At 38.1% G+C, this 17,221-nt stretch overlaps 1 protein-coding gene across 3 annotated transcripts in view; it reads right to left on the reverse strand.

The window, feature by feature from the left end:
* Positions 1 to 1,149: 1,149 nt before the first annotated feature.
* LOC124164149 (protein brunelleschi) overlaps positions 1,150 to 17,221 on the reverse strand; it is an 81,868-nt gene continuing 65,796 nt past the window's right edge. For all 3 annotated transcript variants that reach the window (XM_046541340.1, XM_046541341.1, XM_046541339.1), the window contains exons 21-26: positions 12,794 to 12,917; positions 11,233 to 11,375; positions 10,475 to 10,658; positions 9,989 to 10,178; positions 4,152 to 4,702; positions 1,150 to 2,782 (exon numbers count right to left, since the gene is read on the reverse strand). In XM_046541340.1, the coding sequence (XP_046397296.1) occupies positions 2,582 to 2,782; positions 4,152 to 4,702; positions 9,989 to 10,178; positions 10,475 to 10,658; positions 11,233 to 11,375; positions 12,794 to 12,917 (1,393 nt within the window). In that variant the 3' untranslated portion in view covers positions 1,150 to 2,581. The remainder of the gene's footprint in view (positions 2,783 to 4,151; positions 4,703 to 9,988; positions 10,179 to 10,474; positions 10,659 to 11,232; positions 11,376 to 12,793; positions 12,918 to 17,221) is intronic.

The raw sequence follows: 17,221 nt of genomic DNA on the forward strand, positions 1-17,221 counted from the left end.
GCGGCAGCCAGATCCAGAATGACATCACACGGGCTTTTCCAAGCATTCATACTTAACCGTCGCGTTTTCGTGCGCTTGAAAATTTCCACTTTTCATTTAATCACGAAAAATAGATATCGCCATTTAAAAATCTAAAAGCATGAAATACGTACTCCAAGAGTAATAATCTTCCGATTAAGTCAACAAAAAAAATAATAGGAAACCACACTTTTTGGACAAGTGGAGTAAAAGGAACAGTCATATTTTGTGGTGAGGAGACAAAAGTCACCTTTTAGCTATGGTTTTCAAATCAGAAACTGGGAAGTTAGCGGTGGTTCTGAATGTAAATTAAAAATCATAAGGTAGATAAATTAGATATAGAACATGAACAGTGAAACAAGAGCAGTTAAGTTCAGGGTAGGAAAAATCTAGTGTTGATACGAGATGGAAATATTACTAAGGGAGCAGAGGAGAGAAAGAAGAAGTTTGTAGGAGGTACAATATAACTCTTGATCTACGCAACATTAAAGGCATGGGTACATCTAAAAGAGTCGAAGGTGTAATGGGATTCATCAGATATATTACACCATGGTAAAACAGAGGCTTAGGAATAAGAGTTTTCCAGGGGCAGATAAGGATTTCAACCATAATCTAGGGATAATAAGGTTTAACAGGCCCATTAAAGGTAGGAGGGTCAGGAATGCAGAAGCTCTGAAGGGGAACAAGAGAAGGGAATGACGGAAACTAGCAGAGGAAAAGAGTACTGGAGAGAAAGGACATGAAGATAGAGAGGAAAGGTGGTTAAAACAGGGAGCCTGGAGTCTAATATAGATTTTATACATATTTTATACCCATTCTTACATCTAGAGAAAATTTCGCAAAGTTCCCAAAACCTTAAACTTCTACAGAGCCGATGCAAGGTATAGAAATAAAGAATCCTGATTATTCAACAATATGTATATATATTTTTAAGTATAAAAAAGAATATAATTTCCAGTATTTTACATACATATATTTTAGACCCATAAAATAATATATTTATGTAATAATGCCTATTGAGATTGTGGCAAGTATGCAAATGAGCAATACCGATCACATGACACCATATATACAGCACAGCTTCATATTTAAGGGATGAATGTAAATCCAAAGGGTTTTTACTATAATACATAAGTACATCTCTTGCACATATGCCTACAAAGAATACTGCAGCCACAATGAACTAGGAAATAATAATTATTGGTCATTTTAGAAACAAGTACAATTAACATTTATGTACCATATTTCTATGATGCAATGTCTTTTGTCATACAAGCACTTTTAAGCTTATCACACATCTCATAAAAAAAGACTTAGGCAGACTGCAGCATTATGTACACTCTTGGACTCCTACTTACAAGCATGCAACTCACTGCATCTCAATGGGAGCAATACGCCATTGAAGAACATTTTAACCCGATTTACAGGCTGAGAATATCTCAGCACAAACATAACTCCATGGACTAGCATGAAGAAAAACATCATTGTACTTGATGATTAGAGAGTATCAATAGCTAACAGGGATATATCATGAATTTACCTCAAATTCAATCACACTGGAAACACAGAAATTAAATTTCCAAGGGAAAGTTTAGAATCAATTTGACATAACACATTTTAGAGTACTACTCTGAAGAGTATCAGGAAGAATTGGTAGGAGTGTTCTTGAAAATGCATTAGACGTTCAATTCACTTGAGCACACTTCATTTATATACAATTATATGAAAGTACCTTTGATGCAATCAAAATGTTTAAAAAAATCTACACTCAAGCCAAGAACACAACTTTACCTCAACTTCCACAAATAATTCTTGTTTAAATTGGCACAGCAGAATGCAACTATGTAGTTCTTGATTTTCCAGTACTCTTTTTTTTTTAACTACCTTGAAAAACCACTAAGGCACATCACAGTTTCAAAATCCTTCATTTTGGCTGGACTCAATACACACGAACAGTTAAATAAATAAGAAAAAATAGAGTCCAAATCACTTTAAATGTGCGCAATGGCCATTACAGTAGAACAATGTCAATCTGCACCTAATAAATTAGCTATACTTCTTCCCTTAGAATGTACAATTACATCAGTCAATTCTCTGCAAAGAATAAAATACAACAAAATGTTCCCATAAAATATTGACCATTACATTACGTTCATCCCACCCATTCGTTGTGAATATTTTACATCGTTAAGCCTGCAGATAGATTCATATTTGTACATTAATTCATTCAGTGGCTGAAAACCATATGGATACTAAATATGCCACGTTTTCTGATGCTTGAAACCAAACAGCCAATACCCTTAACTTAATGCAATAGCCAAAGAGCGAACTTAAGACTTTCTTTCTTTAACCACCAGAGAAACAAATTTTCTGCGTACTAATATATGCACCTACTCTCATCAATACTTAAAATTACTCTCTACTTCATATATAATGAATTATTGTTACTCCACAATTTACAGTTATCCTCAATTTCAACGACAGTCTGCCCACTATCAGACAAATGAAAAGCACCATTTAATAACAAATTAAAATCTAGTCTCTTCTGAAGAGATCCTTCAATTCACATATCTTCAACAGTTATCTCAATTGGGGGAACAAACCTCCAAGTGGTAGTAGATGAGGTCTCGGTATTAGAACCTGCTTTACCTAGATATCCCGATGCTCCTCCTTCAACTGACGAGCATGATATATCTACTTTATACTGCCCCGGAGTGAAAAATACAACTGAAGCTTCATGGTATGCTTCACCACCCTCACATAGCTGCAAAAAAATCAAAATTTATATTAATGAGATTGATAACTTCTCCATACTTTAAGAATACACTGATAAGTAAAAGGAAATATTTTCTATTACTAAGAAAACTCTAAGCAAGGTTGTAGAGTGACTGAGGTAAAATTTTTTTCTTGTTAATGCCTTGACTATTATTACAACCTCAGTTATATACATCCACAACAATTAAGTATTATTTAATTAAATGATAACATCGAAATTTTTCTAAGTCAAGAAATTAGGACATAGAAAACACAGACATCAGCGTAAAAAAGTATTTATTTTCATGCCACCGAAAACAGCTCGTGTTGTCCTTTACATCGGGGGTTTTCGACAATATTTAACATACGAACATTACCGAACAACCATGCCATGGATAGCAGAAACCTACCCAGGCAGGACTCGAACCTGCGACCTATTGTTTGGCAGGCGAGGACTTTACCCCGCTGCCACCGAGGCCGGAAAAAGAGTTAGCATTAAAAAAAGAGATTTTATGGTTATTTTCAGCAATCAGAGACAACTATTGCAATATCATTAAAGATTATGAAGGCCATCTTGGTACAAAATTCCAACATTCGCAGGGGCTGTTTTTTCCTCATTTCACTCATTGGTAGAGCCATTATAATCAAGAATGTAAACATTTCTGAATAGTTTTGATCAACTCAAAAGAGAGAAAGTGCTTGTGACAGAGACAGAGGTTCTTAACTAGCAGAATGAAAAAATATAAGGCAATTCAAAAAATTAATTTGAGATAATATCTCTGAACCTATAAGTAGTAGATCATTAATGACTTCTGCATTACTTAAATACTACCACTTTCGTTATGAGACTCTTGAAGAAAACTAAGTGAAACTGTCATCAATGAGTTACAATCAACACACTGGGAATCCAAGTAAAAGACAACACCTTATTCAAGTGCCACAAAAACCTAACTGGGTCATTCTTAGAACTATCAGATAAATCAATAAACACCTGTCAAAAGTTCTGTACACAGCTGACACTTAACAACTAACTCCTGTCGTGCTGGGGAGTTATCTCATTGGTATATTGCACTAACCCAAAAGGAGATTATGAAGATTTCAAAATTTGACTACATTTAGATACATTTTCATTGAATGTTTAATCATTAATCAGCACTCTTCTCTGCTGGAGCTCAATAGGCAGTCATGATCAACCAATTTGCAAAGGCACGCAAGACCCAATGGCGCGGGTGCCACGGTCCTGTCGCATAACACTATTAATATGGGCTGATGCTGTGGCCAACAAATACTACACTATACATGGAACAAGGGTATAGCAGTTACACCATCGCATTATATTCATTTAAATGAAACTATGTATATTAAAATATAACACTTACCTGAGGGAGAGGTACTCTGTTTACTGCCCCCGCTGTGGCAAGGCGAGTGTCTAATAGATAGTTGTTCACACCATTCCTATGGTCTTGGAAGAAACGAAGTGAAAGAGCTAATTTAGGCAGGGTAAACCTGTAATTAGCGAGATTAAGTGTGCCAGCAGAGGGATTACTTTCAGAGGTTCCAGGTACCACAGTTGGAGAGACAACTAATGAGGGTATTTCAGGGACGGAGTCTACTGGCTGGAGGGACAAAGTACTTTCTGCACTCTCTTTCACTAATTGGGGCTTCACTTCACTATCACTAGGGATCTGAGAGGACGAACTCTCCAAATGTTTTGATTGCTTATTATTATCTGAGAAATCCTTATTATGGCCATTGGATTCACTGATTGTTTGTGAGGATATCTTGCTAGACGAAGCATATCCCGGAGAGGACGGATCTTCTGAGCCCAAACCTGAGCAAACTTTAATTCTGACACCAAGACACAATGCATCCCCAACACTGCAAGTTATTTCCTCTTGAGGACGCACCAATTCAGAATTTACCATCACCTCTGCAAAAAAAAGAGGAGCGATATTACTACTCAAATATTATTAAAAGAATACAATTCATTTTATAAAAGCCTTAAAAATTATCCCTGCTCATTGTTTATTAACAAGATTGAAAGGAAGTAATAATAAGTGGAGAGGAATTAATTTTAATTTATGATTAGAGTTAAAGGAGATATAATGAGAATATCAGCTATTTAAATATGAATCATACAAATATGCCAAACATCATAGGCTTCAATCACTGATCAACGATAATTTCCGGCAAAGAGTGAATTCTTTTGATAATTCATGGTAGAGCAATCAGTTTTAACACATTCGCTGCAGAGCTGAAACTCTCTTCCCTCGTTAAATTGCTAGGAAACCCACCCATGGGTCATGCCTAAGTTCATTTTCTAGCCACTGCCAAGAGCTATCACGGCACTTCGCAGGCTCCCACTAATGAGAGTGGGTGGATGGAAAATGGAGGAATATGGGGCAACCACCACTCGGGCCCACTGCACCTGCACCTAAGCACCACCCACAAGGTGCCAATCCAATTTTTTTCAATTTTAGTTGTCAAACTCCACTCTGAAGTGAAGCAAGGGAGTGGGGTCACGCATCACCAAGAATGAATGCACTTCATAAAAAATTGCACACCAACTGGTTTCCTCTGATCATAAGTGGTGGGCCAAGTTGTGGATGGTCGGCCATTGAGCATGGCATTACCACGTCTGGTGCGAGTATGACCCATCGGTGGGTTACACTTGACTTCCAGTTGCACGACAAGGGATATCATGTGTAGTAGGGACACACCCAGTTTCATATCTCTAACTTCTCATTTTTCAAAATTGCAACAGCAAGCCGTAAAATGATAAAATGAAGAACAGTAGCATATTGGCAATCGCACCGGGAAGAAGTCGGTTGTAGCCCACTGCGGAAAAAATGCCAAAGATAATGCCATCCAATAATTGTCATTATTAAAAAGGAAATTTTCAGAATGACCTTGACGAGTATCTTTTTTCTTTAAAAAGACTTTTTCTGAACATATGCTATCGGATCAAAATTATTCTTCTGCGGTTCAGTTGTGCATCTTACACATTTAATATATGAAGACAGGGTCTGAAGATAATCATTATCTGATGGGTAAGAAAATGACAGATAATACTTTCTATAAAATTTATGAATGTTTCAATTGTCAGCCAATCAAATGGAATTAGAGACAACAGACAAAATCTACCGTATAAGCGTGTGTAAGAGGCGCACCTTTTTTCCCAAAAATTGTAGCCGAAAATGGGGGTGCGCCTCTTACACAAACTTCTTATCCTACCCCCTCCCCTTCACCGGTCGCAAGTCCAAGGGGAACTGAGTGGCCTTGTTTTTCAGCGTGAGTCAGTCATCTGAAACCCTAGGTCAAAAACAAGCGGCTGGCAGGGGAGTTTCTCCCTTAGTGACGCATTTTTAAAATGCTCCTGTTTGCTTTTCTTACTCATAGGCATCGTGCCGTCACGTCGGTACCCCAGAGGTGAACACGGAAAAGATCGCGCGGGGTATTTCACTCCGGAGGGTGCGCTAAATTTACTGCCACGAGTGGGCATCCCGCGGCATTTATACTGCAAATAGTAATAGCGTATCAAACGTACAGAAGCGCGTAGTTTTGAAGGACAATACCTGGTTAATAGTCAACATGTCTTGCTGAGTAATTTCCATTACGCTGAGGATCTGATTTTTCAAAAATCATATTCAGTCGCAAATATAAGGATTATTGCAACTGATAATTGTATTGGTGTCAAAACCTGCTGTTTAAAAAATTCGAACGAGTGTGTTCATTGTTGGACTAAATGGTGGATAGAAGAAATCGGAAATGCTTATAAGTGAAGAGCGCTGAAGGAGAGGTCAGGGGAAGGAGCGCGCTCCCTCCCCTCCGTGTTTCAAGCAACGAGGCTATGAGCGAAGGAGCAAGGAAAGAACAAGTCCGATCTTGCATGTGACGTCGTTGCCTTCAAAGCAAAGGGGTGAAGGCGCAGCAATGTGATGTACGCAGTTAGCATTGCCTGAAGTTTCCAGTCCGTCTCGTCTTGTTTGAATGTGCTTATACTACGCATGTTTCTTCCGAAATTGTGCTGTTTGGACTTTGTTGAATATTAGTAGCCTTGTTTTAACTATAAATCTTTGTGTCAATCAATTAGAGCTTAAAAAACTTAAATGCTGTCAGATATACGTCGCATTAGGTCTCATAATTTGTAGAACTTCGTGCGTGTCATACAATTGCTGAAAGCTATCGAGATATCTTCGAGCTCAGTAGGTGACTCACCTAGCATGGCCTCCAGAAACTAGGAGAATTGAGCCTAGTAGACCGAAAAAGGTCAGTTGGTGAGATGGGGTAGGGATGAAACACGTTTCCTTTGTTCCCCTGTAACTTGATATTTTCCTATTTTCCTGTGTGGTCTCGGAAAGGAAGAAAAAAAGGCAGAGGCATTGGCTGAATGAGGGCAGAGTGTGGCTCCGTTAAATCTACGACGTGGTTATTATCCTACGGTGCTGAGATTGCCCCGATTGTGGTCCAATCTCTTGGGAAGGTTCATGCGATGTGCCTGTCATGTTTTGCCTTAAAATTTTCCGCGGCTGCAATTCTATTGCAATACTCCTATGAGAGCTTTTAAACAAAATTCTTCGTGAGTAGGACAAGCATCGTAGAGCAACGGCGTCTGCGAAGTGAGGATCGGAACTCTTTCTACTCCCTCTTATGCCGCTACTACCGCAGTTAGCAGTTATCAAATTTTCCTCTTTCAATTAGTATTGAAAGAGGAAATTTCTATAACAGCCGAAATTCCAGGCATACGTCTGCAACACCGCACGATAGGATAAAAAAATGCCGCAAATTTTTTTTTCTTTATAGCTTCGATGCTCAAAAATAGGGGTGCGCTTCTTACACGTGTGCACCTCTTACACACGCTTATACGTAGGGATGGGTCGAATAGTAGATTTCTCGAATTCGAATATCGAATTCGAATATCAAATCATTGCTCGAATATTCGAATACCTCGAATTTCGAATACCTCGAATACTAAACGATGAATGTGAAAATGTTTGACTAGGTCGCCTATGCAGCAGGAAACCCGAGATTTTGGCGAGTAATTGTGATTGCCTTTAAAGGATTCAAACAGGAATTTAGCTGATTAATGGAATATTTTAATTTTATGTAAACAATAGGGTAGTTTCCTTCATTAAAGAAAACGAAAGGCATTGATTGTGATTCGTTAACCACCATTGGTGTATTCATAATATACATATTATTTGGTTCTAGAAATACCGGTTTAGATTAATGGCGATGGTCAATTTTTTCCTCATTTGAAAAAGGCCAGATTGGCGCCCATGCGATGCCACTCCTCGTGACATCACAGGGACCTTGTTTATACACGAGAGGATAGCAGTTTTACATCGTCTGAGGTTACCAATGCATGCGTGAGGCACAGAGCTCAGGGAAACATGTCTTAATAATCACTTATTAAAACTGACTAAGTTCGGAAAGTTTTCTTCGTTTGATAAGGTATTAATAATCCTTATTTAAGCCAAGGGCTACCTGCTAGCATGGTACTCGGCTACCTGCTAGCATCCTGCGTCGTATTAGCGCTCAGAGCCTCACCCCTAGGTCACCTCACTCGCGGCAGCGGGAAGCAGAACGACGTCACGCGGAGTTTTTCCCGGCAATCATACTTACTCGCGCGCTTGAAAATTTTCACTTTTAATTTAATCGCGAAAAATAGATATCGTCTTATAAAAATCTAAAAGCGTTAAATACGTACTCCAGGAGTACATATTAATATTTCGATTTAGGCAATAAAAAAATAATAGAAAAGCGCCCTATTTGAGCATTACGCCAAAATGCTAAGCCTCCGTCGTATTTCTTCGTCTGTCCGGCATTTATTTTCTTGCGTAAAATGCTTAAATAAAGTCAGAAATACGTCGTGTTTGGTCTTTTTCTTTTTTAAATTACGCGCACATTACCAATATTTCAATCCAATGAAGGTGTAATAATAATTGCCGAAAGTCATTGTTAGACACCTTTCGGGCTAGTAGATGACTCATGCAGCAGTTGACCTCCGGAAAGGGGGAAATTCGAAGCAGGTAGGTAGAAAAAGGTCAGTGGGTGAGAAAAGGGGGTGGGCGCGAGACCAATTTTATTTTTCTCGCGTAACTTGATATTATTTTCGAAGCTAAGGTCTTCGTAATACTATCCCTGCGCGAGCCGGGACCTTTTGTTTGATTTCGGAGAAGAGGAAATCGTCGGAGGGGGTGGGGCGAACGCTGAATGGAGGGGGATAGCGGATCGTGGGAAATGCGCCAATGTCACTATCTCACGGCACTGAGTTTCTCCCTATGGTGGTTTCATCTCCTGGGGAAGATTCAAAAGTGCCTGTAGTTATTAGCCACAAAGTGCACATGGTAAACACCTCGTCTTTTTTTTTATCAAAAGATGGATGCGGGAAAATGGTCAGTGGGGCAGAAAGAGTGAAGGGTGAAACGCGATTCTATTATTTTCCGGTAACTTGATATTTGTTCGAAGCTAAGGTCTTCGTAATACGATTCCTCCACGAGCTGGGACTTTTTTTTATTTTGGAGAAGCGGAAATCGTGAGAGTGGCTGAGGCGAATGCTGAATGGAGGGGGATAGCGGATCGTGGGAAATACGACAATGTTGCTATCCCACGGCACTGAGGTTCTCCTGATGGGGGACACCTGGGATTTTCGGATTTTTTTTACCCGATCAATTTCGGTTCCCCGCGTCGAAATCTTTTCGCCGCTCTAACCCGCAAATTTGATGTAGTTCGTCAACTTGCATAAAACGGCGCTGCATGGACTAAAAGAATAGAGTTCTCTCCATTTTTCCGAGTCAGCTACGAACGACGTGCGAGCGACAGTGTATGACGCGAAATTCAAAGTATTCGAGGTATTCGAGACGGCACCTTTGGCATAACTATTCGAGATCTCGAATATCGAATACTTTCTAGTATTCGAGGTATTCGAGTATTCGCGGATACTATTCGCACATCTCTACTTATACGGTAGTTCCTCACATAGATAGAAAAATCGATGATTAGTCTGAGGAAAAATGTTGAACTGACAGCTTGATTGTTACCATCAATATTTTGTACAATTCCCTAATTTAATACGCACAGCATATTTTTATTTAGATGATCAATGAAATAGGTTTTGTGAAAAAAGTTAATTCTATGATTTCTAGACCATATCATGAATAAAAGAGAAGGACCGACACCAAAATTTAAATAGTGCTAATTCCAATTTACTTACCCCATATTAATGGAGAGGCTTTGATAATTTGTAGCATTTCTCGTGAACATTGAAATCCAGAGAGTGACGCTTTCCCTCTGGTCCCAGTTCCAGGAAGACTCCAACGCAAATCCACCAAGGAGGAAATGTGTTGACTGCATATCACCCCCTCCATCTCTGCTGCATCCATTCTTCGACTAGAAGGACTTGCCTGGCATCAAACAGAAAGAGTTGTAAATGCATTTATTCGTGCAGTATTCTATGAACTCGACAAATGACCCAGCAAATCGAGAATCAGGATCCATTGTTAGCCCTTTTTGTGCATACATAGTAAATGAATTGATTGTGACTGCCTGATTGCAAACAAATCTATGTCAGTGCCTCATAGACATTCTAACATATACTCATCTTTTCTATCACCACAAACTCAAAGCTGGGATTCAAAAATTTGATTAATTATTATAATTTTAGATTTTATAAGCCATCAAGCTGAAACCAGTGACGTACCCTTGGGGAATATTTTCGATTAGATTGTGTCAGCAGTTTCGACAGAGGACATCGTTGAAGTGGAATTGGCACACGACATGACTCTCCAGCTTCCATCAGAATCGACTTGATAGGAGTGTAGCAGAGCTCCAACTCAGAGCCAGATGCATTAATTGCATCTAGCACTAAGTAGAATTGGGAAGGCCTGTGGAAAAATTGTAAAAAATGTTGAGAAAAACAGAATACTTTTGAGAGCTTTCACCAAATATTGCAAAAATACATGTATAGTCCAGCCACCTACAGTATTACATCAGAAATTTTGGGCCAGTTAATTTTTAAACATAAGAAATAAAGTCACAAATTTATGAAAAGCTCAAATGATATGAATCTATAAAAACACATGTAGCTATCATCTAAAGAGATTCCCATGGTTTTCAAGTGCAAGCAATGCTCAATGGCACATAAAATGAGTTTGATTGGTTTAAACAAATAAACAAAAATTTTTGGCCCATTGCTGTTATTTATGTAGGTAATTTTCATTGATGTGAAATTAATATAATACAGAAATCACTTTACACTAGAATGTGTCTTAAAAGCTTGAATTCCACTAGATGCCACTGGTTGCATTTTTTTATTCACCACCTAAGTTTCATCATGCCTACCACCTGCTGTAGTATGGCAGACTGAGAGTACCTCTATTCCCCAGTATCTCACGTTTGATGCAGCAAGGGCTTAATTTACTTTCTATTGCATAATACAAATAAAATACCCCCACTTACGTTTCCGCTGGAATGACATCCCAATTAGTAAGTCGTACAGATGGTCTTATTTCCATGCACAATGCCACAGAACAGACCCGGCAGAAGCCGCCAACCATTCCGGGGCCACCAGAATACTGGATTTTGAGCAAGCCTTCTATTGTCTGAGGAAGGAAAAAAGATAATTTAACAATACATAAAGTAATATTATAGTTTCATGGAAATTAAAAACCAGGTCAAATAAAAACCAAAGGATGATGATAAAGCAGAATCTTGATGCAACAAAATTAAAGGTACCTAAAAAGTAGCAAATTCATTATTGCAAAGACAAACTTTTTTTAATTAAATTTTTGGTGCTTTAGCTTACAATATAAGTTTCGATGAAGTCAATAAATTCTCAAAACATTGAATGCATTCTTCTTATTAACAGGCAAATTATGATTATAACATTGTAACGGTATTATTCACAATTTACATGTTCTATCAACATTTTAAACGGCCTAAACCTTGTCCAAATCTACCATCACGTAAAATATGTTATTTCCATGAAAGAAACTAGTCAAACAAATGTAATATTCATTGGAGATGGCATATTTTTTTTTAAATGCGGCAGCACACCAGCGTACATGCCACAGGGCTTTGCATCGCAATTTCGTAAATGACGAGTAAACAATGATCCCTGGAAATTCAAAAGCGCAAAATAATTATTAAGTATTCATTTTGTCCTCTAGTGAAGAGTTAATTTAAGAATTTCCATGATCTTATAAGCTGGTTTCTGAGAACCACACTTCCGAGGCTGCATGATGAACTGGACGAGATCACTAATCCAGAAAGTAGCTTCTAAGGATACGATTAACCACTTCCCCATATCATAAAATAATCTGTAAGACACTGTACCACACACTTGTGCTGGGTCATACATTGCCCAAGAGGTAACTACCACCGGACATGGTTCCAAGATGATGGAGCACAATCAAACCCCAGTGCCATTCATCTAGATTGGGAAACCAGCATCTCGAGGTTCCCATTAAGTCAAATGGTGCTCAAAACCGCCATCACTCACATGAGGGACAGTGAGCATAAGCAACTGTGAACAAGCAGGGGAGGCCGTGACTTCAATACAATCTTGTGAGCAAACAGAATGTGATATACAACTGCAGTGGCATTCCTGGGGGTCTGGACCCCCCCCCCTCCCCAAAATATAAAAACATGATTACTTTGCTTAGTCATAAAAGAAAACTAAATATTGAAAAATCATGTATTCATAAAAGATTTTTGTGAAAATGAAGTTTTTTTTCACTATGAAAACTGTTTTAAAAAATTAGTGAAAATCCCTCTACTTCGTACCATGTTTTCCAAAAATTTTCCTCCTGACCCCCCCTGGTTTTGGACACTCCTCCCCTCAGGAATGGTAAAAACAGATAGTCCTTATTGAACAAACAAAATAACAAGGTGTGAGAAAAATAATACTCGCAAAAGACCTCAAGCACTATTTCTTGATATTGTATTGAATAAACATAGAATAAATACAACTCGTATTTACTTTCACCACATACAACAAGGAACATATAAATAAACATACCTGAACAGAATTTTGCCAATGAGCTCCATGAAGTTCAGGAAGGTTTGGAACACGGCCAGATGTGGCTGAAGTGGATGCTGAGCTACTCACACTGCTGGAATTGGACCGGATGCTACCACCCGACCTACAATGACAATTCAAATCATTCAATACTAGAGATGGGTCGAATAGCAGATTTCTCGAATTCGAATATCGAATTCGAATATTAAATCATTGCTCGAATATTCGAATACCTCGAATTTCGAATACCTCAAATACTAAATGATGAATGCTGGAATGTTTGACTCGGTTTCCTATGCAGCAGGCAACACAAGATTTTGGGGAGTAATTTTGATTTACTTTAAAGGATTCGAACAGGACTTTAGCTGATTAATGAATATTTTAATTTTATGGAAACAATTGGGCATATAATTAATTCAACTAACATCGCTTTACCCCCACTTCTGCTGCCAAGTGCTAGCTGACAATCTGAGGCATTTTGCAAAATACAAGCTCTTTTCCACCGAATTTTCTTCAATTATTTTCAGTGCATCTTTGGGAGTTCTCACGAGATAAGAAGATGAATTGGAATTGCTATCAGGGAGAAACCAAATATTCTGTGAAAATATCCCTTTGTCTGGGACTGTAAAAATAAAGATTTATAGCACCACTCATTAATTGTAACTTGATATATGCTTTCGGAAAAAAATACCGCATCAACTTCCGAGAAGCTCTGCTGCTCATATCGAGTTTCGCCAGAATGCTAACAATAAGTCTCCGTCGTATTTTGACATTTATTTCTTTGCGTAAAATGCTTCAATAAACTCAGAAATACGTCGTGTTTGGTCTTATTCTTTTTGAAATTACGCGCACATTACTAATATTTCAATTCAATAAAGGTGTAACATCAATTGACGAAAGTTATTCTTAGACACCTTTTGTGCTAATAGATGACTCATGCAGCGGTTGACCTCCGCAGAAATGGAGAACTTCGAAGCTGGTAGGAAAAAAAAGGTCAGTGGGGGAGGAAAGGGAGGGCCGGAAACACGTTTCTATTGTTCTCGTGTAACCCGGTATTTTTTCGAAGCTAAGGTCTTCGTAATATGATCCCTGCGCGAGCTGTGGCCTTTTTTTATTTTGAAGAAGAGGAAAGCCTCAGAGCTAGTGCTGAATGGAGAGGGATACCGGACCTTGGGAAATGCGCTAATGTAAGTATCCCAAGGTACTCACACAGCAGTTGACCTCCAGAAATGGGGAACTTCGAAGCAGGTAGCCAGAAAAAGGTCAGTGGGTGAGAAAAGGGGGGAGGGCGTGAAACACGTTTTTATTGTTCTCGTAACTCGATATTTTTTTCGAAGCAGGGGTCTTCGTAATGCGATCCCTGCGCGATCTGGGGCCTTTTGTTTGATTTCGGAGAAGAGGAAAGCGTCAGAGTGGGTGAGGCAAGTGCTGAATGGAGGGGGATAGCGGATCGTGGGAAATGCTCTAAGGTTGCTATCCCACGGCACTGAGGTTCTCCTGGTGGGGGGAATCGGGGATTTTCGTATTTTTTCACCCGACGATTTTCGGTTCCCCTCGTCGAACTCTTTTCACCGCTAAAATCCACGAATTTGATGTAATTCGTCAACTTGCGTAAAACGGCGCTGCGAGCACTAAATGACTACAGTTCTCTACATTTTTCCGAGTCAACTACCAACGACGTGCATGCGACAGTGTATGACGCGAAATTCAAAGTATTCGAGGTATTCGAGGCGGTACTTTTCGCATAACTATTCGAAACCTCGAATATCGAATACTTTCTAATATTTGAGGTATTCGAGTATTCGCGGATACTATTCGCACATCTCTATTCAATACCTTAAATTTCAAAGTACCGTATATCTCCGAATATAGTCCCCCTCTGAATATAGTCCCCCCCCCCCTAATTTTGAGACCCCAGTTTTGGGAAAAATTTTAAAATGCAAAGGAAGGCAGTTTTTCTGTGGTTAGTAAGTTAAGATTCTAGACTCAATAAAAACTATTTTTTTCTGTGAATAATAAGAACAAATCTGTTCACACATTTTCCATCACAACAAAATAACTATTCCTAAAATATGTTGTTATCCATTGCATGTATCAGTAATTTATAGTTCCTTAACCAGATGTAATGAAGTAATGAGAAAATTTTAAACTATCCAAGGCTATTGTATTTTTTTAAACACTCACAAATTATTAATATTTTTGATTTCCAAATGACTACAGACAATGTAAATATATAAGCTTTAACATAAAGCCCATAAAGAGTATTGCATTTGGCCCTGAAACTTCCTTAGACCCAGTATAACACACCCATCAAGTCATGTCAAATCCAAGTGACTAGAAGAATTTAGGAAATCTAAATAAAATTGTGTTAAATAAATTATAAATATTATAAAAATATTGCCATCTAATGCCTGCTAAGCAAAATAATTAAACTACGGGACTTACAAATATCAAAGTAATAAAATTAAGAAATAAACTTTTTCCACCAAACATAAACACTGAAAAAATATGTTATCAATTTTCAATGCCTCGTTGCGAATCATTGCATAAGTTACACAAAGAGTTTCTGCTCTGCATTTGCGCACAAATTCGACGATATTTTCCTCTAATTCTATGAATCTGCCGCATTGAGACCCCCGAAATGACTTCCGTGATGTATTAGCGCTTTGCAATCTCACCAAAGACTTTCTTTCCACACCAAATTTTTCAGCCATTATATGAATACTATGATTTACGGCGCATTCTGCAACGGCTATTTTTAAATTGGCATCGAAACTCCGTCTTTGATGGCTTCTAATCTGCCGCAGGATTGATCCTCATCTTTCTACTTGATCCATCACCTCACTGTTGAACATAAAATTATTTTTAATAAAGAAAATATCGCGGAAATAATTGTGAAATATTATGTGACGTAATTTATCGATCCTACTTACCCTGGCGAATTGAAGATATTCCTCCATAAATTGAACGCACTTTCGATGCTGAGTCGCTGGATTTCGATCAAATGCAGTAATGCCGGTGCTTCTGGTTTAAAGCCATTGATTATTGCGCCTTTTCAGAAACAAATGCATAACTATTGCGCATTCTTGTTCTGTGAAGGCGGTAAAGGCAGTGGTTGTAAACACGAACCGCACGGGCACATGGACATATAGTAGCTACGGCCGCAATGAAATGCGAAATTGTCACGAAAGGTTTACTTTATCTGTTTATTTTTCGCAATGATTTAAATCGTGTTACTATTAAATGAGCGACGGGTACATATACTATTGATTCAATTCTAGTGTTCGATTAGTGTGATAGTGTGTGTTTAGTTTTAATTTTAATTACTTATTGTTTTGCGTCATAAAGTGATCAGTGTCGATTGAATTATTCTAACAATACTTTTCCAAGAAAAATTAACGGCTACCCCATGGATTCCATGAAAACGCGTATTCGATATGCTCTTTGAATCGGAAGAATCGTATCTTTACAACATTTGTGGCAAAAATTGTCTTAATTTCCGGTAAAACGTGGCAGTATTTACTCATATCTTCGATTATAATCCTCATAAATATACTCAAATAGAAAGACTACGAGAAAATTAGCCATTATGCCGTTATTTATAACTTGATGGTCACCTTTAGTATGCTAAATTGGATAACACTCGATTATAGTCCCCCCCCCCTTACTTTTCCTCGGCCATTTTTGGAAAAAAAGGGGGGACTATATTCGGAGATATACGGTACTTACTAATAGTGAGAATAATTACTACCATTTCTTCTGATTTAAAATGTGCATTTCCACAGGAATGGGTCCTCTTAACTCTAAAAGTAAATTCCTATACAGTAAAATAATACAAGGAACATATAAAGGAACATACCTGAACAGAATTTTGCCAATGAGCTCCATGAAGTTCAGGGAGATTATATACATATACAGTAAAATAATACATGTATTATTTTACTGTATATGTATATATGGGACGATAGTAACAGTAAATTGTAGAGGAGACAATAAGATTTCATTTAACGACAACAATGATGTCCTTCCTTAGTGAAATTGATATAAAGTAAGCGTACAAATATCTTGTGGTCAAAGTTTAGCATGGGCTTATCCTGAGTGATATACATCCCAGATGACATCCATGGACATGGAGTCATTATAGCGTTACTGCAATCACTAGCAGTCATTACAAGCCGATGATTTCCCTGTGCTATTCTACATGACCAAACCAACATAATAAAGTCACTTGCAACAACTAGCTACCTTTGCAATAGGTCATTTTCTTTGGATGGACTTCATAATGGATTTACACTGAACAAGGTAAAGGCATTCATTGTAAGTACAATTTTAAAATCATAAAATTTAAAGGACGGAACACATATGGGAGAATTTTATGTTTTCTCTTTATTTTAGCCTATTTTGCTGACAGCTAATGATTATTAATGA

The sequence above is a fragment of the Ischnura elegans genome, chromosome 8, assembly GCF_921293095.1.
Source record: "Ischnura elegans chromosome 8, ioIscEleg1.1, whole genome shotgun sequence".
Taxonomy (NCBI): Eukaryota; Metazoa; Arthropoda; class Insecta; order Odonata; family Coenagrionidae; genus Ischnura; species Ischnura elegans.